The sequence below is a fragment of the Vigna angularis genome, chromosome 1 (assembly GCF_016808095.1).
Source record: "Vigna angularis cultivar LongXiaoDou No.4 chromosome 1, ASM1680809v1, whole genome shotgun sequence".
Classification (NCBI taxonomy): domain Eukaryota; kingdom Viridiplantae; phylum Streptophyta; class Magnoliopsida; order Fabales; family Fabaceae; genus Vigna; species Vigna angularis.
The window spans coordinates 12,723,624-12,750,620 of NC_068970.1; the positions used below are offsets into that span (position 1 = coordinate 12,723,624).

General features: G+C 30.8%; 3 protein-coding genes and 1 non-coding gene across 4 annotated transcripts; all 4 read left to right on the forward strand.

Annotated features, from left to right (window-relative positions):
* The first annotated feature begins 3,512 nt into the window (after nt 1-3,512).
* LOC108339109 (serine/threonine/tyrosine-protein kinase HT1) lies at nt 3,513-6,366 on the forward strand. Its single transcript, XM_017576260.2, has 3 exons — nt 3,513-4,296; nt 5,012-5,467; nt 6,045-6,366. Exons 1-3 carry the CDS (start codon nt 3,937-3,939, stop codon nt 6,294-6,296), a joined length of 1,068 nt encoding a protein of 355 aa, XP_017431749.1. The 5' UTR covers nt 3,513-3,936; the 3' UTR covers nt 6,297-6,366.
* Nucleotides 6,367-7,069: 703 nt separating this feature from the next.
* TRNAL-UAG (transfer RNA leucine (anticodon UAG)) lies at nt 7,070-7,149 on the forward strand. The gene has a single exon. It is a non-coding gene; the product is annotated as a tRNA-Leu (tRNA).
* Nucleotides 7,150-9,423: 2,274 nt separating this feature from the next.
* LOC108329393 (protein KINESIN LIGHT CHAIN-RELATED 3) lies at nt 9,424-11,963 on the forward strand. The gene is made up of 2 exons (XM_017563574.2): nt 9,424-11,420; nt 11,622-11,963. The coding sequence occupies exons 1-2, from the start codon at nt 9,430-9,432 to the stop codon at nt 11,803-11,805; spliced, it is 2,175 nt and encodes a 724-aa protein (XP_017419063.2). The 5' UTR covers nt 9,424-9,429; the 3' UTR covers nt 11,806-11,963.
* Nucleotides 11,964-20,742: 8,779 nt separating this feature from the next.
* Nucleotides 20,743-21,621, forward strand: LOC108329383 (transcription factor WER). The gene is made up of 3 exons (XM_017563562.2): nt 20,743-20,913; nt 20,996-21,125; nt 21,232-21,621. The coding sequence occupies exons 1-3, from the start codon at nt 20,793-20,795 to the stop codon at nt 21,602-21,604; spliced, it is 624 nt and encodes a 207-aa protein (XP_017419051.1). The 5' UTR covers nt 20,743-20,792; the 3' UTR covers nt 21,605-21,621.
* The last annotated feature ends 5,376 nt before the right edge of the window (nt 21,622-26,997 follow it).

A 26,997-nucleotide genomic window follows, 5' to 3' on the forward strand; every position in this document is an offset into this window, starting at 1 on the left:
TTTATCTTACAGGCTTAAATAAATTTTATATTAAATATATTTTTGTGAAATGATATTTTATAAAAAATAGAAATCCCTGAAGATTGAAATAAGAAGGGTACAGTGAAAAAGAGGAGTGTATACGGAAGAGGACGAAAGTGTATACGGGTTGTCCGAAAGAGGGAAGTGACGAAAAGGCCCCTAGGTGTGGAAATAAAGAAGGAAGAGAAGTGAGACAGAGAGAGTGGTGGAGAGGTTTTCTCTCCTTTAGATTGGGACTTTCTCCCAACGCTGCCAAAAATCCACTCCTTCCCAATCACCACAACTCAACGTACACCATCAACTGCCAAATAATATTGCTATCTATCTTATCCCATTTATTATTATTATTTGGAAGAAAAGTTTGTAAGTATCACTCTATGATTTGATTGATATGATAGATTAAAAAAATTTACTTTTAAATTCAGTCTTACTTACTTCAAAATCCACTCAAATAAACTAACAAAAAAATTTACCTTCAAATCTTCTCAATCACTTTTTTTAAATCTATTTAAATAAACAAAACTTAAATGTTATCTCAAATTTTACTTTATCCACCGTAATAACGTCCCTTTCTAACTCAATTATCATACACACAGTCAAAAATAAAAATGTGTGTTACACCTTTTTTTCATACCAATATGTATGTCATTTTTTTTCATCTAAATTACACGTCAATTAAAAATTAAATTACACTACACAATTAAGTAATTATCATCTTATAAACTGTTTTATGATGATGAATTAAACTTAAATCTAATTTTTAATATCATATTAGTGTTTATATTAATATAAAGTTTAATAGATTTATATTGTGTTATGAATATTCATAAACATTTATTTTAATATAAAAGATATATCGAAACAAGAAGATGTGTTAAAAAATTCATATTCATAGAATAAATTACAGTTGAAATAATTCTTGAATTAAAAATCTAACTCTTCAATAAATTAATTATAAAATAAAATATAATTTTAATTGTAATATGTTAATAGTATAAATTTTCATATTATCTATATATGATGTTAAGTCTTACCGTATGATAAAATTATTAACTTTAATAATACTATAATTGATCTTTTATGAATGAAATAAATGACTGCTTTATTCACAGAAATAACCAAATTAGTTAACTTTAATGGATGATTACTCATAATTTAAAGGATAGTTTTTACATTAAGGAGTGTGACTTATGATTGTATTGTTAATATATAGATTCATACATCCAGTTGCATACCAACGTGTCGTCACTCTCAAAATGTCGTCGTTAGTTTTATTTTCGAAGACAAGTTCTACTGTGTTGTCATTCTCCTGCTAGGTCAAGATTTTATGTCAATAACTATGTCTTTCATTTTATCCCAACATGTATTCAATATTTGATTTTGAATGAAATGTTATAAGCATCCTCATTTAAAAAAAAAAAAACAATTACTATATCAAAAGTTAAATCTTATTTGGAAATTCTTAAACTAAATAACAGACTCATTTATCTCTCACATATGAAGAAATAATCACTCTAAAATTTATGTTTAAAATACGTTTAATCAATTATGTTAAAACTAGACCCTTCAAACATATTTTAAAATTTCATTATGTAAAAAGCAAAATTACAAATATATATATCAAGTGGATGAGATTGAGTTTTCATTTCAAACAATCTTTACTCCTCAATTCTTTTCCTTGTTACTTGTTTGCTTTAAGTGGTATATCCATTAAAAATATTTTAATGATTAAGTTGGTTTATTATCTAAACAGTTTAAAAATTATGTAATAAATGTGTATTATGTAATAAATGTGTCGCAAAACCATCATACTTTTACTTATATTTCTAAGTTTTTCATGGGTCTATAATTAGAATAGGTCTAATTACAGTTCAATTATGTTTAATATGATTACTAACTTGTTTAACTTAATTGAATGACTAATTGAATCTAAGTAGCACCGATTGATTGTATTTCAATTTCAACAATCAATTTAATACGACTTGATCGATGTGTACCGATCAATACATATACAATCCAATACCCATTAGGATCTCAATACTTATACATCAATTATCAACCTTTGTATCATATAGAAATGGTCAAAGCACTTATCTCTTAGTCTCATGCAGAGGTTATTATTTCCCTCACAACAATAATTTCAAGAAATTGAGACTAACAACAATTTATAAATATTTTTCCGTCCTAATCAATTCTTAACAATTATGAATCGCAAAACTTTCATCACCAATTCTTAACACAGTTATTAAGTAACAGAGACTTGGACGTGAAATCATTAATTGAGAGGAAGCAAGCTCCCAAATTAATCCATGTGCTGAATTCATTAATTTTATTTAATTTTTTGCTGATTTAAATTCCTACTATGTTATTTATAAAAAAATATCAAATAGATTATTATCTTACTAATTTCCCATAATAAATGGAAAATTGATTGTTTATGAAATTGACGATTTAATTATGAAAATTCCATTAATTAATTATTAATGAGAATTAAAGCAATTTTTTATGAAAGAATTTCAAATTTCAACTGATTAATTGTTTTATTGATTAACTTTTTCAACAACTATTTACACAAAATATTGACCCATCAATTTGTTTATTATTATTATTTTTTTCAGTTATAAACAGTATGGGAAGAATACTTGGTTAGTATGAAATGATATAATAATGAGCACTTTACGTGAGCAAGTTTATCAAATTATCATATCATGAGAGTTGCCAAAAATCTTAGTATTGTGAAATTTGTTAGAAAGTTTACATTAGTTATCGAAAGCATGCAATTTGAATGTTGCTTTAGTTTCTGTCTTATTTATTACTTGTTGACTAAAAAAAAGGGACTTCTTGCATGTTTACTATGCAGCCTAATCTTAAAAAAATTCTTATCTTGGTCATAATTGCTTTGGCCATTAACCCTTGAGAGAAAAGATTCTCAACAATTAAGAAGAAACTGTTAATGGTTTTAAAAACATAAATAAACAAACTGTATATACTATATAGGGGTCCATAACGGTAAAGATAAAAATACTACAAGTCTGGTAAAATACGTGGAGAAGAAATGATTCGATTCTTAGGAATGATATTGATGAGTGTAAACGCTTTCGAAAAAGGGATCCGTAATGGTTGAAGTTAAGAGATTTGTTAAAAGTGCAGAGATTGAGTGTGAAAGTTATTATTTGAAAATTGATTTGGTAAGGTTGGTTGGTTGTGAAGAGAAATGAATGATGGTAAAAAGAAAGAAAGAAGTACTTGGAATGAGAATGATGGAAATGCAAGGTCTGGCACATAGCACATGGTGGTGGCTAGAAAACAAAGAAAGCAATAAATGGAAGGGGAGAAGAGTGTGACAAATAAATTGAAGGTTAGCGAATGAATGGCAGTGGTGATAATGCGGTGGGAAACACAGGTTCAAAGTGGAAAGAAAAAAGAATTGGAAAGGGGATGAGGTAGGGGTCATCATCAACCTGACCCCGTTTGTCTCCTCACAAGTATATCTTCGCACGTTACCAACGTAGATGCTAATGTCAGTCCCTGTGTTTCCAGACACAAAAAAAAAAAAAAATACCATCTTTCATCTCCATTTCCTCTTCTTTCACTTCACCATCCAACACTTGAGCTCCAATTCCTCTCTCTTCCTCACTCTTCTCTCTCACTAAAATCCCCTTCATGCCTCACCCTTTTTCCTTTCTTTTCTTTCATCTATTGTGGTTTGAAGTTGGTTTCTTTTTTTTTGTTCTTCTTTTCTCCAGCTGCGTAAATGGTGATGATGATTCAAAATGTAGGTAGCGTAGGGAATTAGTTTAAGCTATGAAAAACAAGTTTCTCCAAACTGGGCATTCCTCACTATTTCTAAAAACAAAAACTTTGGACTAGCTTTTGGAATCTGCATTGGGTTCCCATAAGGGTTAAGCGGGAAGCATGAAGAACTTGTACTGGTTTAAAGAAATTTCTAACAACGTGAGATCAGGGAGAAGGCTTTCACTTGGGGAGTATAAGCGAGCGGTGTCATGGTCCAAGTATTTGATCTCTTCGGGGGCAGCCATAAAGGGAGAGGCTGAAGAAGAATGGAGTGCTGATCTGTCTCAGTTGTTCATTGGGTCCAAGTTTGCTTCTGGGAGGCATAGCAGGATCTACAGAGGCATCTACAAGCACATGGACGTTGCAATTAAGCTGGTGAGTCAACCGGAGGAGGATGAGGACTTAGCCGTTTCGCTAGAGCAGCAATTCACTTCTGAGGTTAATTTGCTCTTTCGATTGCGCCATCCAAATATCATCACCGTGAGTTCTCTTTCTTCAACCCTTTATCTCTGTGTCTGCATGGAACATAATAACTTTGATCCTCATTCCTCACTCTTAATGTTCTTTCATCAGTATTATTCCCTTTACAAGTTTTTTCTCAGTGATTAAAAGAATATATAACATTTCCCTCCCTCACCACCCTTTTGTCTGGTTCAGAGGTGAAGTATTGCGAGATACAGTTATAGATATATAAAATCGTGTCTACGCCTAACCACTCTATGATGTGGTGGTACAGTGGTACTCCTTCTCTTTCTTGCTAATCGAAAAATGACACGTCATTGACCTTCTCTCAGGTTGTTAGTGTGTGTTTTTTTGTGGTTGTTGTAGAAATCCTAGTTTTTAATTGGAGGGAAATAAAAAGAGACAAATAAATGGGGACAGGTGATTTGAATATAGAGGGTGTCGTGTCTTCATCTGAAGACTTTTGATGTAATGTGAAATTTTGTGAAAAATCGAATCAATTATTAGTAAAAGGAAATTATATGATTTTACTGCATGTGCCGAGCAAAAGGTGTTTCAGCAGATGAATTCATTTCTTTGAAGTAGATATGTGGCATTGTGGCCTATCACACGAATGGTAGGCTAATGTAAGAGTTACTTTTTAACAGAGAAGACAAAGCTTTTGTGTGAAAGTTTGCAACTGGTGAATATAATAAAGAAACTAATTAAAAGATGATCCGTATTGGTTATGCAGTTTGTTGCAGCTTGCAAGAAACCTCCTGTGTTCTGCATTATTACTGAATATTTGGGCGGGGGTTCGTTGAGAAAATACTTGATTCAGGAAGGACCACATTCGGTTCCTCACAACGTTGTTCTGAAATTAGCCTTAGACATTGCTCGGGGAATGCAATATCTTCATTCTCAGGGTATACTTCACAGGGATCTGAAATCAGAAAACCTGCTGTTGGGGGAAGATTTGTGCGCAAAAGTAGCAGATTTTGGGATCTCATGCTTGGAATCTCAGACTGGTAGTGCAAAAGGATTCACTGGAACATACCGTTGGATGGCACCTGAAATGATCAGAGAAAAGCGTCACACCAAAAAAGTAGATGTCTATAGTTTCGCCATAGTTCTATGGGAACTCCTAACAGGATTGACCCCATTTGACAACATGACACCAGAGCAGGCAGCATATGCAGCCACTCACAAGGTCTGTTACTGTACTAACACATTATTCTTATGTAACTTATTTTTATTTGCATAAGGAGTGATAATAATTAAGGTGAAATTAATTAATGGCATGTTTGGATGTTCAATTCTACTAGCTAGAGTAATTAAAGTAGGGACCTTTTCATATGTCCCCAAATCCTTCTGGATATGATGATATGAACTTTACAGAGCATGTGGCATGCCTACCATACACCCTTGCTTATCAAAGCAAGACACCTCATCGACAATATTATATTACCCAGAGATAGACACTTCTATATTAAGCTTTACAACATTCAAGATTCGGTATCTGCTATCAAAATTTATCACAGACAATCATTGGTACCACCTCTGCCCTTTCACCCACATGCATCAAAATCAACTTACAGATTCGATCAACTGCTTATGTTTTGGACCAATGTAAGGTTTTCACGTTCACTGTTTTCTCACATGTCACACCACATCCTTTGGGTTCACATTGAACTACTTTTATGCATTGAACAAATGATTCTGCATTGAAATATTTTTGGGTAGTTTTGCGGTGAATGAAGTATCTTGTTTTTTTGAATTTGGTGCAGAATGAAAGGCCTCCGTTACCATGTGAGTGTCCACGGGCATTTAGTCATCTGATAAACAGATGCTGGTCAAGCAATCCAGATAAAAGACCACATTTTGATGAGATAGTTGCGATTTTGGAGAGCTATAGTGAAGCACTTGAGGAGGATCCACAGTTTTTAACCACTTACAAACCACGTCCTAATAATCTTATTCTCAGATGCTTACCCAAATGTAATACTACTGCCAATCTATCTGCTTCTACCAAACCTTAACACTATATTTCCAATAATGTCACATCAATTGTATTAAATCCCACGAACCAAAAATATGTTATATGTTTAATTTATAACTATAATCCTCTTCCTTATTCTTAAACAACTATCTAGCACTGTGTTAAAATTTAGTGATTATTTTACTATGAAAGCAGCGACAAATTTAATGTAAATTCTTTATTTCCCCTTCAAACTTTTATGAATTTACTCTTTCATGTCTTGTATTGTATGTATGTATTATACATGAGAATTTTTTTTAGGGTTAGTTATATTCCAATTTGATCATTCTTTCTTATAGACTGTAACCAAAGGGTTATAGACTTATTGTTTTAAAAATCAGTACATTACTATTCTCTTACGTCTTTGAGAAATTCTATTAGACTTATTTTAACCTAAATGCGTTCGTTGAGTTAAAATGTAAATACATGTATTATTATATATAAATTTAGAAAATTATTTAATGTAAAATACTATATTACTTTATTGGTTTACACAACTTATAAAATTTTATAAAAAGGTATTCCTATAACTTGTTTCGAGACAGGGAACAAGAAATAAATTACATCTCCCAAAAGATTCTTCAATAAATAGTACATGGAAAAACTTTAGTTAACTAGTTTTATACATTATTAATCAAGAAATTATCATATATGACAAACTTGTTAATTTTTATAAAAATTATTTTAGCAATTTTACTTTACATGACTTTTCATTAATTGATAAATGTAAAAAGTATAATTATTTATCTTTATTGATGATAATGTTCATCTAAAGACAGTTTGGCCGAGTGGTCTAAGGCGCCAGATTTAGGCTCTGGTCCGAAAGGGCGTGGGTTCAAATCCCACAGCTGTCATTTGTTTTTTTAAGATAATATAGAATGAATGAAGAAGTTTGGTGGTCCTCCGTGAAACAGATCTCAGATTTTGAAGGCACCGACGAACAATAGACGATATAACGTGAGAGGAGACACTATTTACAGAAAAAGCTTCTGTGGGGACTCAGTTATTACATAGTAATAATTAAACCTTCATCATCTGTCACCAACACATAAGTGGGACACTGTTTCTTTGACGTCTGTTCATCTTAGAAATTTACTATTAATGACAAGTCTGCTAAATTTTTCTGATCATTGCCAAATATTACAGGATTCTTCTTCTTTAAACTCTCATAAACACTGGTTTCAATTAGTGTAGTTGGACTTCCAGATCAGTCGCTGAAGGGGTTCTACTGAAACTTCTTCCTTCATTTGGTTGCATATATAATAATGTTTTGAGGTAGTTGGTTCTTAATATTCATACCAAATATTTTTTAGTGTATAACGACATCTTCAACACTTAGTCAATATTAAATTTATCAAATATCAATTTTATTAAGATAAAGTTTATAAGAGACTTTAATACTATTAAATATATATGATATTATATTAAGAAGTCAAGTCTAATTCAGTTTTATAAAATTAATTTTTAAAATAAGTTTTATATTCGTTTATATACAATAAAATTCGTCGAGCATTAGTTTTCTAAAGCTTTCAAAGAATTTGAATGTGCTTTAAGTCTTTTACCAAATTGTCGTGATGATAACAGCAAATAAAGCAAACAAAGTTACTGTGTGTTGAGATTGATTGCATGCAAATGAAGTTATACAAAACTCTATAAATGTACCCAAAAAAAAATCTCTATAATCCCATTTAAAAATCCTGAACTGTCTTTTGTTTCATTTCATTATATCTCATACAATGTACATATTAAGGACTAATGTTATTATATTTCTTTTATATGCTTTTCTATCTATATATAGTTGTATCTCTCCATCTATATATATATATATATATATATATATATATATATATATATATATATATATATATATATATAAAAGGTTTTTAGCGACTTAAATTTATATTTCAACCAAAACATGAAAAGCACATTAAATTGCGAATAAACAAATTTCGTAACTAAGGATGCGTTGGTTTAAATTGACTTCTTTTATATTAAAAAATAGTTATGATTAAAATGTTATTAATTAAAATGAATTTTAAAAAATGTTTAATTTATTTAAGTGGTCAATGCAAAACATTTTTGCAGAACGATTTAATAAGAATTTATATGTTGTTACATCATATTAATGAAAAATAGGCTAATGAAATTTGATTGGATATTTGTCTGAAAAACATGGATATTTGAAATTGCCCCTTTTTCCTTTTCTGGTAAATGCGAAGGAAACTCTGCTCCGTCCAGTAACCAAAATTGCAATTGCATAAGATTTTTAGGGGTACAATCGCCTTACGCCAGATTAAAAAACGGGGTTGCCACGTGGCATCGTAGAGTGGGTAAACGAAGAGAAAAAGACAAAGAGAAGGAACAATGACAGTTACGGTTGCGCGCGGTTGGGTGGTTTGGAAAAAGTGTCTTGACATTCCATTCCAGCTCCGCAAAACCAAAACCCTTTTCTCCCTTCAACTCTTCTTATTCAAAATCTGAAACCTATTATCATTTCTTCATTTTCTTTTTCTCTTCTTTGTACAGTTTACGTTTCATTCTTACCCCAAGAATTGGAATTTTAACAATTCTGAGGGTATATAATTATACCCTTTCATTGTTTTCACCCCCATTCTTATAAGGTATAGCTTCCATTTTTGTATACCAAGATGAGGATACACCAAATGGAACATATATATTCGCTTTGTGTTGGTTTTCTTACCTTTTTAATTTGATTCTGCTGCTGCATCATTGATTATGTTCGTTGTGATTTTATAATTAATCCTTACAGCTTGGTTATTATGTATTGTCAGAATTATTTTAGCTGTGAAATGGGAATCTGGTCATTGTTTCAAATAACATTAGTTTCATGCATTTCCTTTGCATGATAACCGACAACCATGTTCTTTCCATCAATTGAATGGTAGTGTGACACATCAACATATTGTGCCATCTCTTTGATCTCGTCGTTAGGATTTCCTTTCTCTTTGACATGGCTTCAAGTGCGTTCTTTATTGCTTTGCATTACTTCTGGTTATAACATTTGCTTTTTATTGATAATGTCTGCTGTTTTTGTACATGAATAAGGGTTCATTTTATGTACTTTGTGTTTCGTATTGTTTGTCCCAGTGATTCTGGTTCCTAAGGAATCAAATATGGGAGTTAACGATGAAAGGGGAGTAAATGTAATGAATAGGTTTGGTTACACTTCACCCTTTAACGGAACCTCAACTCCAAGGAGTTCCTTGAGCGAACAAAGACGCCAAAGTATTGGTCCATCTTTCAATGTTGAGAGGGTGGTGGACAGTCCCGCAATTCAACGGCTACATGGAAATGCTTGTGACATGCAGAGTTCTGATCAATCATCCTCAAGCCGAATTTTTGGATACAATGGCAGTGAGTCTAGATCCTATTCAAAATTGTTCTATCTATTTGGAGGGCAGAAGAGAGAGGTGGAGATAGTGAAAGATGAAGTGGAAGAAAAGAAACAAGGGAATTCTAGCAGCGAAGCTCCTTCCACAATGAGTAGTTCGTCCAATGATAAGAAGCTAGACAAGGTGGGTGAGACTCAAACAAGAACTTTAAGCTGTGTTGTTTCACAAAAACCAAAGAAAGTATCACAATCACAATTCTTCCCAGAAACCCCATCAAAGTTAAGATCACCGATAGCAAAAAGCCCTACTGCAAAACCTCCTATTGATAGGAAGAATGACAGCCCTTTGAGAAAACAGAACACAGGTGTTCACCGTGTGAAAAAAACTGCCGGTGGAAGATCACTGTCACAAGGTCAGATTGATATTTCCTCTGGGTCAGCATTGGATAAGCCTGAACTGGGACAAGCTTTACTAAACCAAGCAAGGGACATAATTTCATCTGGAAATAATCCGACCAGAGCTCTTGAATTAGCCCTTCAAGCAAAGAAATTGTTTGAGAGAACTACTGCTTATGGGAGACCAAATTTGGATATGGCCATGTGTCTACATGTTAATGCAGTAATACATTGCACTTTGGGCAATTTCAATGAAGCAATTTCGCTAGTAGAGCGCTCAATAGAGATTCCTGTTATTGAGGAAGGCCAACAGCACGCCATTGCTAAATTTGCTGGCCACATGCATCTAGGAGACATTTATGCTATGTCGGGCCAGCTGGAGAAGTCAATTAAGTGCTACACCGAAGGGTTAGAATTGCAAAGGAAGGTTTTGGGAGAAACAGACCCAAGAGTTGGCGAAACGTGTAGGTATGTGGCTGAGGCTAACTTTCAAGCCTTGCAATTTGAGGAGGCGGAGAGGATGTGCCAAATTGCCCTTGATATCCACAGAGCAAACGGTTCACCCTCATCTCTTGAAGAGGCAGCTGATAGGAGGCTGATGGGCCTTATATGTGAAGCAGATGGAAAACACGAAGCAGCCCTGGAGCATCTTGTGTTGGCCAGCATGGCAATGGTAGCAAATGGGCAAGAAGTGGAAGTGGCATTTGTTGACTGCAACATTGGAGACACGTATTTATCCTTGGCTAGATATGATGAGGCCATCTTTGCATATCAGAGAGCATTGAAAGTTTTCAAGATCCACAAAGGTGAGAACCATCCTGCTGTGGGGTCAGTTTTTGTACGTCTGGCTGACTTGTATAGCAGAACATGGAAGATTAGGGAATCAAAATTATACTGTGAGGAGGCACTTAAAATCTATGAGAATCCCATGCCTGGGGTCCCTCCAGAGGAGACTGCTAACGGTTTTATGAATGTATCAGCCATCTACGAGTCGATGAATGAGCTAGAAGAGGCACTTAAATTACTTCACAAGGCACTAACCATACTTAATGATGTCTCTGGTCAGATAAACACCATAGCAGGAATTGAAGCTCAGATGGGGGTCATGTACTTTGTGTTGAAGAACTACACTGAATCTTATAACTGTTTCAAGAATGCCGTGTCCAAGCTTCGTGCTACTGGGGGAAAGAAATCAGCCTTCTTTGGTACTGTTCTTAATCAAATGGGACTTGCTTGTGTGCAACTCCATTCCCTGAATGAGGCTGCAGCATTATTTGAAGAAGCAAGGGCCATTTTGGAACAAGAGAATGGACCCTATCACACTGAAACACTTGGAGTATGTGGCAATCTTGCTGGAACATATGATGCAATTGGAAGGTATATCCACACACTCTCTTCCTTTCCTTTTTTGGTTATACAGTTAAAATCTAAAATCTTCTTTGATTACCATAGTTTATGCGAATGTTTGGTATTGTATATTACTAGGAAGCATAATCAAGTGATATACATGTGAATAATATTGAAGTTTGTAAAGTAGCCTCATGAACACTGATGTAGTTCTGTGACAATTGATTTCAGGCTGGATGAGGCAATTGAAATTCTTGAAAACATTGTGGTAATGAGGGAAGAAAAGCTTGGGACTGCAAATCCTGATGTTGCTGATGAAAAGAGAAGGTTGGAGGAGTTGTTGAAGGAAACAGGGAAAGTCCGGAACAGAAAAACGAAGTCACTGGAGAACCTTTTTGATCATGATTATATATGACTATAGCTAGATAGGCGTGGCATGAAAAGGTCCATGTTTTACGGGAATTCTAGAAATGGAACAACGGTAGTTTATGTGGGTAAAAATCAAATCCAATGAATAATCAAGAGTTTAAATGCTGAGTATTTGTCCAAACCTCCACTACTAATTTGTAGATACCATGTAACTATTTACCTTATTTGGATGGATATGCATTGTTTTTTGTATAGAACATTATTTTCTTCGTTCCATTTCACGTTTACGTTTACTTATCATTCTACCAAAATTATGTCAGAAAAAGTATAATAACAAAGATTTTCAATTCATCAATAGTAAAAAAAAATTTAAACCTCACTCGTACTTATATTTGTTGAAAAATTTTAAGTAAATCTTTAAATTTGCAATTGTCTTAATTGGATCTAAATATTTAAAAAATTGAGCCAATTTTATCCTCTCCATTAAGTTTCCTCAAACAACGTTAACAACATCTATTAAAATTGTCTATGAAAATTTAACGGACAAGACAAAATTAGCTCAATTTTTTTAAATATTTAGACTCAATTGAGACAATTACAAATACGATGATTCACTTGAGATTCTCTAACAAATATAAGGACGATTCGAGGGTTTAAACCTAAAAAAAATGAGACTGAAGGTGTGTAATTAATTATTAATACGTGTGTATATATATACTTGGAAGATTATTACGAAAATGAATTTTTATTAGCTAAAATAATTGTTATTTTTTTAAATTGTTGTTTTCAAATGATTTTATTCTAAATATTTTAGTATAATTAAAATAATTTCATGTAAATTATTGTCTTTATACAATATTTTTGTGTTATAAGTGTACTTTTATTGGCAAAAAAATTTAAATGATGCTTAAATTATAAATATATTTTTTCTACTGAGATGGTGTATGGTATTTTTATAGACCTAGAAACAGTTAATATTCATCCTAAGATAGATAAAATTTATGGTTTCTTTCCCTAAGTGGGTTTGAACCCAAATCTGAACCTTATATATATTAGACTTTTCATTTAAGATCGAGATTTGTTATCGACGAACCAAACAAGATAATAGTTCTAGAGTTTTTGTGAGACTATTGCTAGAAATGAGTTTCATGAGATTATTTTCAGTAAATTTTTAAATTTCTATGAATTATAATATGAAAATTTCTAAAAAAACTAAATTACTTTTGGATCCTGCCTTTTTATAAATTATTCATTTGGTCTCCATAATATTTAAAACTCCTATTAAGTCCTCAATTTTAAAAATAACATCAATTTGGTTTCTTCGTTAACATTAACACAAATACTAGTTAAATAGTGTTGTGACTACAACCATTACTGTTGCTACTAAGCTGCACCTCCCATTGTATTCGTTCTCCATTTTGAGAGGCTGCACCTCCCATTGTACCTTCGTTCTCCATTTTGAGAGGAAAAAGAAGAGAGAAACATCGGATTTAGTAAAAAAAATTGTTTCAAAAAGCTGGTTTTAGAAAGTATCTAATGTTTTAGAAAGTTTGACTTGAAAATTTTGTTCTAAAATACTCGTTCCATAAATCATTTCATATATTTCAAAAATCTCTTTCCAAAATATTAGGAGTGACAAAACGGTTAATCTAACCCATATAAGCTCAGTCTAATACTAATATGTCAATAACGGGTTTAATTGAACTATTCTGCCAATTGAAAATAGATTAAACTTTATAACTTGATTCGACTTGTTACTGGGGTGCTAGCTCGTCTACTTACTTTTTTTTTTGTCATTGAAAGTTTAATAATATTACGTGGAAATGGACATAAATTTTTTAATTTTTTACATGAAAATTGGTCAATGATGCATTGATTTTTGGCTGAAAAGGGCTGTCCTCCAAGCTGTTTCAAATCTTGCATGATTTGTATTAGACCTTGGTCGATCTGTATCAGACATTGGTCGAGCTGTGTCAGACCTTGGTCAAACGGTATTGGACCTTTTCAGGTTGTGTTAATATGAAGTGTCAAATGCGAGTTTAATTTTTTTTTTAATGAAATTGGGTTGTCAAGTTGGCCTGATTAACCTGCATGGCTAGCCTGTCGGACTAACGGTCTTACCGGGTCGAGTTGATTCAAACTCTCATATTGAAAATGTTGTTTTGACTTGTTTTTTTTTTCCTTGATGAGTTGGGTGATTTTGGTCATTTTTACCATCCCTATAAAATGCATCTCATACCTTCTAAAATTGTTGTTTTTCAAATTTCCGAAAACTTATTAGGAAGGATTTGCAAAACCATGAAGAATAAAATTGTCATTTTAAAATTATGAGGGTGCTCCAAGAAGTAAAAGCCTTTATTTTTTTTGCTAATTGTATTAGGTTGTTGTTGGGTTGGTGTATAACGAAGCACTTTTGTTTTAACTAAAGTTTGAACCGTGAGTTGTTATATTGTTGAGACCAACCCTTTTCCTTATATTGAATCCTCATGGACAAGTTTTTTAAGAGAGGGAAAAAAATGTTAAAAAAAAAGAAAAATTGTAAGTCAAACATTTTTGTTGACAAAATTTTAGTGAAATACATTGCGGGATTCATCACTTGAGAATTAAATTGTTTGTATAGTAGATTATAATACTTTATTTCACATAAAACAAATATTAATGGTTTTTTTTTATATATATCACTCAACTTTTTATTTTTACATAGTGAGACTTTCATTTTAATTTCTAAGAATTTCCTTAAATGCAAGTTAGATTTTATCACATGTTTTTACTACGATAAAACATATTTATCCCACCACCTTTTTCCTAATCTAAAGTGACTTTCCGATTCATTTAGATGTTGGCAAAAATTATTGACTGTAATATTAATGTTGAAATTTCTTTACTGGATAGACCGGAAAAATTCATCACCAATAAAATATAAGGCATCTATATAAAAAACCTACCACAAGATTCAAGTCATTTTAACTTTTTTATTATTTAATATAAAACTTTCAACTCATACATACATATATATATATATATATATATATATATATATATATATATATATATATATATATATATATATATATATATATATATATATATTAATTACACACTGTATTCATTTACTTTTTGTAGAAAAATTATTCTCAAAAGTATTTATTATTTTATGATTGATGTATTTAAAAGTTCCTGGGATCTCTTAAGTTAAATTATTTCATATCAAGATCCTATATTTTTTTGGATTCAAAACCTTTATTTACAATTTCGTACTCCTCTTATAATTATGTCTAAATTAAAGATTCATAATTCTTATGATTGATTATATTACTAATTACTTTGATTCATTATGTAACTAAAAAACATTGGCAAAGAAAAGTGTTCTTAATTATGGAAGAGATTATTAGAATTTTCAGATTCCATATAGTTGTCTCATGAAAAATCCTATATTTACATTTAAGAGTTTATTAAACAAGTGGTAAAATGTAAACAGAGTCTCAAGTACAACATTGTTTCAATAGTAATTTTAAATTATTTTATTACTGTGCTACCGATCTGAGAAAGGTGAATTCCGGTATATTTTTTCACTTATCCTATTTAGTACAAAGGACACTCTACGAACTTGTATAAGTATAACTGTATCTAATTTATTTGTTATTAATATTGACAGTTTAAAAAAGAAAATAAAACTAATAGCTTGGTAGAAATAAAAGTTTTTCGTGCATGTGTTTATAATAAATAGTGATTTCCATCTTGTTGCTCTTAGTGGAAATTAGTTAACTAAGTAATGATTAAACTGAACCAAATCGAATCAATGGGCACTGAATAAGTAGGTTTGTCCTAGAAGAACGACTATTTGGTATGAATTGGATCATTAGGATGTTTTCTGAATTCAGTTTTAATCGACGGTTCATGATTATTTGTACAAGGATTGGTACAAAAAAAAAATTGGAACATAATCATTGTTCAAAACATATTGGTCGTACTCTGAAGGACTGGTTTGAATGAAAATGAAAATTTCCCAAAACAGATTCTTGCATATTTGGTTCTATGTACTGTGTTTTTGCTAACAATGGTTTTCAGAGCATTAAAAACCCTTAATAAAACACAAATATAACCAGTTATTTTTATTATTATTTCTTTTTCTTTTTTTAAAGTGACAATGCAATCAATTATTTTACTTTATTTAGTTTTATATTTTGTAAAAATTTAATGAATTATTTTAAGTTTTACTTTTCATTTATAAAATCCAACCAGTTAAAATATAAAGTTCCTGATTATGTTTGATTTAGTTGATTTAAATAACATAATGAATCACCGTATATTTAAATTGGTTTTGGTTATAAATTTTATTATACTTTTATTTTTAAAAGACGTATCGAAAGAATAAAAAAAATAAAAAATAGTTAAATTATGTTGGACTCTAACTCTTAAATAATAAATAATGTGAGAACATTGATCGTGATAGAAAAAATAATAATTAAAATTTAAAGAAGGGTATTTGTAAATTTAAAACAGTTGTTTATACAAATCGTATTTTTGTTGTCATTTAATAATTATTTTTTATTAGAAATGAAGGTATTTGGGACTTATATTAAAATAATATTTTAATTTTTAAACTTAATTGGAAATTATTAATGGGATCTAAAAAGATAATTGGATGTTTAATTTTGTCATAGAAATAACTGAGTCTGTGATTTGTTTTGAAACTGACATAGGTGGAAAAGAGACGGAATTGGGTATTGTGTCCTTTTTCCGTAGTGTTTAGTAGAAGAATCCAAAGGCTATTGATTATTATTACACGGACTCACGTACACCGTCTGCTGCCTCTTCTGTGCAAATCAACAGCACAGACACGGTTCAGATCTTCCTGCCCCCAAAACAAACTACATACAATGCTCTTCTATCACTGCACCATATTCACCGTCAAGATCGAAGTTTACCCAAACACACACGAACGACCTCAAGAACAAAATCACAATAGTCTAAAATAATCCTTATATTTTTCTTTTTCTCTTCTAAAGTACTTACCAAATTCAATCTTCAATTAATAATTAAATTTGAATATTTTCTTCAATATACTTCAAAATTGTGAATCTCTCACATTCAACTAATATGGAAGGAAGAGAATAAAAAAGTTTAAGTAAGTTTTACCTCAGTGTAAATATAGATACTTTTAAATAAATTTGCTAAGTATTTAAAACATTTTTTTGTATATAAGTTATTTTATTTATTTTGTTGTCAATAAAGTTATATTTTCTAATTCATTGATGAATTTCCATTTTTTTTAAATTTTGTCCAACTTCTTAATCAACTCGTTCTTAAAAAAGAAAAATAACAAATTGATGAATGAGTTAAAAAATATTGTAAATGAAAGAAGGAAATAGATCAATGACTTAAAGACAACAAAGCAAGACTAACATTTATGTCATCTTACAATAAAATTAATTAAATACAAAATTAATTAAATGCAGAATACTTAGAGAAATTTATAAAAAAAATTGAGCAATCAATATAAATAAAATTCTTAATAGAAACTTAATTCAAAATACTTAAATATATTCAAAATACAGTTGGTTATAAATTCTTAGTTAAATTCTTATTTGCTCAGCACAGTTGCTGTCAGACCTCATTTAAAACGCATCCAAAAATCCTCTGAACGGACGCAGGTGTCAAACGAAGAGGATCCAAAAATCAGATAGTGGATGGCAGGTGTCGGCAGATGAGCGAACGCTCGTTTTGACGTGGGAAGCAAAACCGATTTTCAGAAATTCACGCCACACTCTCTACATGCACCCTTCTTCCCCAAACTCTGAAAATCTTATTTCTCCTCCTTCTCACTAAAATCTTTTTTGTATTGCATGAACGTTCGTTGAATTGACTGAATTAATATGATATATGATGGTTGATATGTTGGATTGTATGAAGTATGAAAATTAACTATGATATGAATGTATGGAATTATTAAAATATATGTTGAGAAATGAGTTTGAATATAAATGATTCTGGTATGAAATTTCCTCTATGAAAGTGTACGTTCGGTTTTCCTAATAAACTTGGTTAGAATTGGATTCTTTCATTTAGGAAGAATCCTAATTGAGGACGAGCGTCTTAGTTTCGAATTACTGTGCATGAGTGTTCGGCCAAGCATAGTTGGTTCTTGGTATTCAGTGATAAACTTAAATATGTATATATGTATTTGTATATTTTAGTTTATCATTAAACACTACTCCAATAAGTATCTTATTATATTTATCAAGATTTCTAATATAAGTTTAGTAGTGTTCAGTCTTACACCAAGCGCTCGTACTGAGTAGTGCTCAGTCTTACACCAAGCGCTCTTATTGAGTAGTGCTCAGTCTTATACCAAGCGCTCTTATTGAGTAGTGCTCGGTCTTACACCAAGCGCTCATTCTCTTTCCTATAATTTATCTTGATGAAAATAACGTTCGTCCAAAATCAATAGAGTTCTCTCTCTACTGTGCTCGGTCATTGACTGACATTTGGTTTTCTTGATGTTAAACTCAAACAAGTTAAGTATTCACAAGCGTTCGGGTTCTTCACGTGAATTCTTCTAAGTATTATTCTTTGATGTATTGAAGTGGCTGTATCCATTGGTTCCGGCCTAGAGTTTTAGTACTTGACATGGTCTTTTTGGTGTTCGGTTGGAGCTCTCAAGAGTCAGTTCATCTAATTGGCTCACTTTGTAATTAACGTTCGTTCCATTCATTTCTTGTGATATAGGATTGTACTCGATTTCTTTCTCCGGTAGTAACCCTCTTGGTCTTAATTTGTTCTGGAACTGGAGACCTCTCGGTCTCGTTCCAAGTGTTCGGTCTCGTTATGAGTTAGGGTTGAACGTTCGGTATTTGGTATCCTTATGGATCTTTGTGCGAAGTGTTTAATTGAAATGATTATTAGTGAAAGATGAAGAGAATATGATATGGATGAAATGTGTTGGATTATGGACGAGCGTTCCGGGGAGGAATGACTCATGAATGAATATTGAAATGTGTAAAGTATGAATGTGGGCATGCTAAGCTGGCGGTTCATCCTGATGTTCCGTGAGTACTCGTCCTCACGTAGAGGAGGGTAGGTCATGTGTGGGAACGATAGGAGGTCCTAGTCTTAATGATTAATTTGGACAGATAAGACTAACCTCGGGTGGCAGCTGTTGAGAGTATCCCAGTTACTACATCACCCGGGTGCACGAACGTCGTAGCTACACAGATTTCATACAGTCCGGACAGTCAGTCTAGTATTAGGCTTTGTATGAGTGTATGATGAATTATCTGTTTTGGTTGATTGTGTGAAATGTATGTTTATACATAAATTAAATTATATAAGCTTACCCTGTATTTCCTGTCTTGTCTGTTTTGTACGTTCGTCTTTGTCATTGCAATGATCATCCATGTGGATGTGAGTAGAAGGAGACGAGCTACTGGATGAGGCACTGGAGGAAGAAAACCTAGTCGAGGTAGAAGTTAAGACCGAACAGTAGAACATTCGGTCAGTAGTTTAGTTTGATAGTAAGGTGGTCGTTCGATCACCTTCTCCTTTTGTTTTGTATGACCGTTCGGTGTTGGTTTTTGTAAACCGTTCGATGAGACTTGCTTATCTTGTATAGTTTAAATTTGTAGCTCTTTCTGTAAGGTCGTTCGATCATAATTGTACTTTCTCTTTTAGTGTAAGACTGATTTGTATTATTATTCAATGTAATTATTCTATTATATAATTTTAAACTGTATTTTTGGGATGTTACAGTTGTTTTTTGTTTAACAAAAAATTTATTCTTTTCACTATACAAGGATAATATTCGTTAGACAAACATAAATAGGGTCTTTCTTGTCGAAAATAAGAGAATTATTTATCGAACGGAGGTTCCTAAAAAATCCTTAAAATTTCTTTAAACTTCCACTCCTCTACAAAAGTCTCAATATAATTAATGTATCCAAAAGAAAATATTTAAGTCTTAAACCCTAAAAAAATTTTGACATAAAAACAAATAAAAAGATTCAATAAGCATGATAAACAAGATATTATCACACTTATTAAGAAGCCTTTTACCTTTTATTTTTCACTTTATAAATTTCAAATAAAAATAATTTATTTATAATTAATTAAATATTAACCTTAAAAACATTTTAATCACTCACAAAATTTCATAAAATCTTCTCATATTTTCCTTCATTTCTTACAATATTTCCTCCCATTTTTCTTTTTCTTTTTTTATCATCTCTCACATTTATTGCTTCTTCTATCTTCTCCCTCTATTTTTGTCATCTCACCTGCAGGATGTCATCGATATTTTGGTTACGCATACCAAAATTTTCTATTTCAAACACCTTCTTTCAGCAGTACCCAATACTACTGAACCCTACTGCGCTGCTTTATCTGCATTCATTAAATGGCCAAATGAATCAAAAGTGTGTGATTTTAAAACAATATTTAATTACGTAAATTTGAGAAAATTATATGTAGATAAATAAGACATTGCTTAAAAGTTTAAAATTGGATTTCTTGCATAATTTTGATTTAGTTTAATTTATCTTGGAGATTTCAAATTTGGATATTTCTAGTACAGAACTAAATAGTTACAGCATACTGTACCAGGAAGTTAACTTTAATTTTAACTAAATTGTATAAAATTTACTTAAAATTTAAATATATTTATTTAGAATAACTTTACTTATCTTTCGTAAATAGAAAATTGTTGTTTTTTTTTCATATTACTAAATCAAATCACCACTCCTTTTCTATTTTTTTAACATATCCTCCCTCTTTGCATTTTCTCTGTTGCTAATTCTTCCTCAAAATATTTCATTTAGAGAAAAATTAAATGTGAACTGCTATATATATGTACATGAGGTATTGTAAGTATGTTATGCCGCAGGTTGTTTATATAAGCTTCGAAGCTTATATATTCGTACTATAAAAGAGTAAGACCATTGATCCCATTCAAGGCCTCTCGCGAATTTTCTAACTTAGTTCCTTTGCAATTACTTTCAGAACTGCAGCAAACAAGAGAAAGGCTTAAACTTTGCAACAATGGAAGCTTACGAGAACGAATCGAAGAAGGGGTTCTGGAATGCGGAGGAAGACTCGGTTCTAACTAATTACGTGAAAAAGCATGGAACTGGGAAGTGGAACCGGATTCCTAAAGTGACAGGTATGTGTGTGTGTATAATGTCACTTTTCATAGTCATCTCATGGATGCGATCTCGTTTAATTTGTTCTGATTTTGATTGTAGGGTTGAAGAGAAGCGGCAAAAGTTGCAGACTGAGATGGATGAATTATCTGACTCCCGATGTTAAGCGTGGAGATTTCTCAGAAGAAGAAGAAGACCTTGTTGTTCGGCTTCACAGTCTCCTTGGAAATAGGTTATTTCTTATTATCAGATAAATTGTTAGAAGAATATAAAGTCTTGATTTGATGGTAGGTAGTTACGATCGATTAAACAAGGGTAGTGCCTTTTTTATTGTTAAGGTGGTCTTTGATTGCGGGGAGGATTCCGGGGAGAACAGACAACCAGGTGAAGAACTTTTGGAACACTCATTTAAGCAAGAAGCTTGGTGTTGATAAGAAGAGAAAGAGAAAAGCTTGTGTGACTGCAAAATATATCCCTGGAGTTGAAGCTGAGGGTGATTGCAACAGTGCATCATCAATGGAGAGGAGTGGCGAAGGTGAGAAGCTTGTCCATGAATGTTGGAGTGATGATCTGATGGAGTTGGGAAACATGCATGAAGGGATTATGAGAGATGATTTTGGATGTAGCTTTTCTTTTCCTAACAGTGTGTTCGATCTGTGCACTTCTCCTTACTGCACTCAATCTTTTCACCACTCTTTCTTTGCCCTTTGATTCGCTTCTATGGAAAACCAATATCTTCAACAAATATTAAATATTCACTACTCCTCCCAACCCCAGATTATAAAACATTCTAAGATCTCTATATGTTACTTCTAGCTATTTTTTATATCATATATTTTATTTTCAATTTATGAAAAAAAATACGCACCTAGGCCTTGTGAGAAAATTAGTAGAAATGGTTTTTGTTAATTTAACGATCCAAATTCATATTATATTTAGTAGAACAGCGTAAATCTATATATTAAGGATTCATGGTCTTTCTCCTTAATAATTAAATATTCTTTTACATACAAATATTTTTTATTAAAAAAAGCCACTGAATACATCAACAAATAAATGTATATTCATCGTCCATTCTCACTACAAGATGTGAAATGTTTACTTTTTTATATATAAACTTAATTTAAATATTTTGTATCACATAAGATATTAATCATTCAATTCATTATTTAATGTTATACACAAATAACACAAAGACTCTAGTTTCAAAGTGATATTTTTATAAAGTCTTGCATCAGCCATAAATTGTTAATACAATAGATTAAACATCAACAACAATATTTTTCCCAAAATCATCATCCTTATTCCCAAAAACTAGCATAAAGTAGTTAGTTCATTTCTATCATTTAAGTCATAATACTATTTTGTATCGATTTCGTGGATTAAGAATCTCTTTCGATTATAACCATTTAAACTTTATTTTTTATATGAGTATGAGAATTTAGTAAAGTTAAGATGACTTCAGATCGAAACACCCTACACCAATATATACATACACTTTATAATATGATTATTTCTTCATAGAAATAAGTATATTCATACATTTCATCCAACATATATCAATAGAATAATTTCAATATTTATCAGTCACAACACATTTCAATTTCAAAGCAGTTTATGCTTTCTAATTTTTAAAACTAAAACTTTTATTTTCGAGTTAAAATCATTATCATCATGAACATGTGTCTTGTCCCTACGAAGGACCACGACAAGAAATAAGCTTAAAAGTTTCGTATTGATTTAGAAGTTTCCCTACTTTTTCAACCAATATTTTTCACTTAATTCATTTTATACATGAACAAGATTCATTTTGTGTTCAAATATTTCATATGTAAAAGTGAGATAAAATAATATTATTAACACCTCACCAAATAAAATTAATTCTAATAATAAAAATAAAAAAAAATAATGAAGTTAAGAAAAATACACGTAAATAAAATAAACAAAGAGGTTATACACACTTAAATAAATAAAAATAATGATAATAAATAAAAAATGATGTTATAAACACTCACTAATAAAATAAAAATAATAACAATAAAAAATAAAAAATAAAGTTATAAATATTTAACTAATAAAATAATTATAATAACAATAAATAAAAAATAAAGTTATCAACCTTTCACTAATAAAATAATAATAATAAAAAAAAATTATGAAGACCTTACTAATAAAATAAAAATAATAATAATACATGAATAAAACAAAGTTTATAAACACCCACTAATAAAATAATGATAATGAATGAATAAAAATGAAATTATAAATATTTCATTAATAAAATAAAAATAATAACAATAAATAAATAAAAATAAGTTGTTATCATACTAATAAAATAAAATAAATAAATAAAAAATAAAATTATAAATACCTTACTAATAAAATAAAACTAATAAAAATAAATAAACAAAAATAAAATTATCAAGATTTCACTAATAAAAATAATAACAATAAATAAATAAATAAAAATAATAAAATGAAATAAATAAATAAATAATAAATATAAGTAAATAGACATGTAAAATGATAAATATTTTACTTCACCTAAAAAATAACTTATACAAAAAGCAAAATTTTACTATTCAATAGAATAATTCCAAAATTACTTTTGAAAATGGAAAAGAAAAATTGAACTAATAATAGAGAAGGATGAAATAGAAGGATTTATTAATGCACCAAAAATATAAGTTACCCGTTTTTCTTCTCTAACTCTCCTTATACATTCACTCTTGTCTTATTATTTTAATGTTAAACTACTGTAAGTTCACAAATGCTAAATGAAAGTCTTCAATTAAATAGTAAAAGCTAGAAACAAACCATTCACACAAATGATTATTTATTATTTTATTCTTATTTCATATTTTTATTGTGTTATATAAGTTGTCTCTTTTAATATATTACATAAAACTAAAAAAGCAACCCAAATCACATTTTAATCAATTCAACCAAATTATCTATAAACACTAAATTTCGACCCAAGTTTAAAATTAGTATATAAATATACAAACTCAACAAATTTATTTTCAATTCACAAATGTTATATTTATTCATGAATAAACACTATATCGTAAATGCTTTACTTAAATGTCTTACGATCCAGATTTAAATGTTATTTGTCACAGACGTGTTAACAAAATTAAAAAAAGAAACTCTCTGTATATATATTTTAACGAGAGTTAAATTCGTATACATAAAAAATAAAGTTAGTCAAATTACATCAAATATATAAATAATACTTTCATAAACATTTATTTAGATAGTATATTTATAAATGTTAAATTATATAACTTTTGTATAAATTAATAAAAGTATGAAATTCAGTGGTTAGATAGACTAAATTTGTATTCCATAAAAAAATTATTGTAATACCATCATTACTTTGTAATTAATAACTATTATTATACTTATACTCTTTTAAGTGTATAGTATTCCCTCGCTTTACTTTCGAATAATGAAATCCATAGGTTTCATGTAAACCTGTCAGCATGGTAATCCTAAAGCCTTATAAGACAGTATCCTAAAAGGATTTTCCACTTACGAAATACTAATTTTCCTTTATCAATGTGAGATTATTTATTTATTTGATAAAATTTAGCTGTAATATTGTAGATGTTTTGAGAATTATTCTTTAAATAAATTTAGAATTTCATATCAACGAGATACATATTAAAAGTCGATATTAAAGTTTTGTGTTTATTACTACAGAATATTTTTTAAAGAAAGAATAGTGAGAAATGTAAGACCCATGAAAAAAATATTTATAATAGTAAATTTTAGCATTTTATTAGTAATAATAATTTTAATGGATAGAAAAATATATATTTTGAATATAAAATTATAGTAATTTTAGAAAGAGAGGTTAAAATTTTTGATAACTTATTTAGTATTTTTTTTAAGAAAATCGAATAGTAAAAAATGAATAGTGAATAGTAAAAAGTGAATAGTAAATAGTAAAAAGTAAATAGTAAAAATAAATTTTCAGCATTAAGATTCCTTAGCATGGAAGAAAGTAGTAGGTAGAAATTAGGATCAGATTTGGTGAGAAAATGATTGAAATATTATTTTTAAATAATATTAAAATAATAAATAATATTAAAATATTAATGAATAGTAATTTTTTTTTTACTATAAATAGCCATAGGAGGGAAGGGTATTTTGCACCAAGAAAAGAGGAATCAAGTGAGAGCTTGAGAAATAGAGAAGAAAGAATTAGGGAGAAATTTTTAGTTACAAGAAGAGTAGAGGTTCTGAAGGGTTTCGGGGGAAACAAATTCGGAGCAGGAGATTAAGTCTGGAATAGAGGTAGGGGAGCTAATCTTTCTAAGCTTTTATATTATGATTTAGTACTGTTTTATTACTATTCATGTCTCGAAATTATGTATGAATATTGTTAATGCTTACTATATGTTTATCTATATTGATATTCGGTGTAAATATTATATGCTGTTGTTTTGAATCTGTTAATAAGAAATTTGTTAAAAACTAGTTGAGGAACACTTTGGCTAAGGAAAGACTTGGTACTTAAGTTGTCCATTGTGACGCACCTCTCTTTCCTGGAAGTCTCCTCGACAAGTTTTTAACTTAAATCTTGTGTACAGATTATGTACTGTTAAATTATCATGTAATATATCTTGTTGGAATATATTCAGTTTGTATGATTTCTGAAATGATTGAAGTTTATTTGATTTGAATTTATGCATCTGAACATGTATGAGTATTATGGGGAAATGTCGTAAGGGTATAATATGAGTCGAGGAATGTGAGTATGGTATGAGTCTCGCGGAGAGATTCTGTAATGTCATGGTATGTGTATGAGGATTATGGGTAGATTTCGTAATGGTATAATATGAGTTAAGGAATGTGAGCATTGTATGAGTTTCGTGGAGAGATTCTGTAATGACATGGTATGTGCGTATATGTTGATGTTGAGGGTCATGAAGTTGGAGGTTATCCTGATACTCTAATAATCAATCAGTCTCAAGTAGAGAATGATGAATTATGTGGTGAGAGGGGCAGGAGGTCCTGGTCTATGTGCCGGTTTAGGACATAGTGAGGGGACTAACCTTGTGAATGGTATGGAGGGCAGAATGTCCTGGTCTATGTGCCGGTTTAGGACATAGTGAGGGGACTAACATTATGAATGGTATGGAGGGCAGAATGTCCTGGTCTATGTGCCGGTTTTGGACATAGTGAGGGGACTAAGAATGACATCACAAGTGAAAAACCTTCCGTTGTATCGCTCATCAACATATCGTTGGGATAAGTGCCTATGGAATATCGTTGGGATAAGTGCCTATTGAATATCGTTGGGATAAGTGCCTATTGGGTATTGTGGAATGAGTGTCTATTGGGTATAGTGGTGTTTATTGGGTATTTTGGTGTTTATTGGGTATTGTGGGACGAGTGTTCAATGAGTGTTTATTGGGTATTATGGAATGACTGTCTATTGGGTATTTTGGTGTTTATTGGGTATTTTGGTGTTTATTGGGTATTGTGGGACGAGTGTTCAATGAGTGTTTATTGGGTATTATGGAATGAGTGTCCATTGGGTATTTTGGTGTTTATTGGGTATTGTGGGACGAGTGTTCAATAGGAATTGTGGTACGATGGTATGAGGGTGTCTGACATAATTATTATATGATGTTTGTATCGAAGTAATTATGCATGTCTTATAAATGATTTGTTGCATGTTAGCTCACCCTACTTGTTTGTGTTTTGTGTTTGGGTATGTGCGATGATCGTATAATTCGTTATACGGGAGCAGATGACGGAATGTCGCCTCACATAGTGCCAAGGAAAGGGAGGAATAGAAGAACTATAATTAGAATCTTTTTACATGTATAGACTTATATTAACTAGGAAATTTTAAAGGGTGAGATTACGGAATGTTACCGTAAATGTAATGTTAATTATCAAGTGTGAAAATTTGGGATGTTACATTAATGTAAAAAGTTGGGTTGTTACATTAATGTGAGAATTTGGGATGTTACATTAATGGTATCAGAGCAGTTCGTCCTTAGGATGACCTTTGTGTCGTGGGTCTGTCGTGTCTTCTCTATGAAGAATTGAGTCTAAATGGTATACTTACCATTTTCTCCAAGTCT

What these genes read in the sequence shown, in the direction of transcription:
- LOC108339109 (XM_017576260.2), top strand. Translation starts at nt 3,937, where the DNA reads ATGAAGAACTTGTACTGGTTTAAAGAAATTTCTAACAACGTGAGATCA. An exon ending in GCCATCCAAATATCATCACC is followed by an intron (nt 4,297 to 5,011) that starts GTGAGTTCTCTT and finishes TTGGTTATGCAG; the next exon opens with TTTGTTGCAGCTTGCAAGAA. An exon ending in CATATGCAGCCACTCACAAG is followed by an intron (nt 5,468 to 6,044) that starts GTCTGTTACTGT and finishes AATTTGGTGCAG; the next exon opens with AATGAAAGGCCTCCGTTACC.
- LOC108329393 (XM_017563574.2), top strand. Translation starts at nt 9,430, where the DNA reads ATGGGAGTTAACGATGAAAGGGGAGTAAATGTAATGAATAGGTTTGGT. An exon ending in ACATATGATGCAATTGGAAG is followed by an intron (nt 11,421 to 11,621) that starts GTATATCCACAC and finishes AATTGATTTCAG; the next exon opens with GCTGGATGAGGCAATTGAAA.
- LOC108329383 (XM_017563562.2), top strand. Translation starts at nt 20,793, where the DNA reads ATGGAAGCTTACGAGAACGAATCGAAGAAGGGGTTCTGGAATGCGGAG. An exon ending in CCGGATTCCTAAAGTGACAG is followed by an intron (nt 20,914 to 20,995) that starts GTATGTGTGTGT and finishes TTTTGATTGTAG; the next exon opens with GGTTGAAGAGAAGCGGCAAA. An exon ending in CACAGTCTCCTTGGAAATAG is followed by an intron (nt 21,126 to 21,231) that starts GTTATTTCTTAT and finishes TTTATTGTTAAG; the next exon opens with GTGGTCTTTGATTGCGGGGA.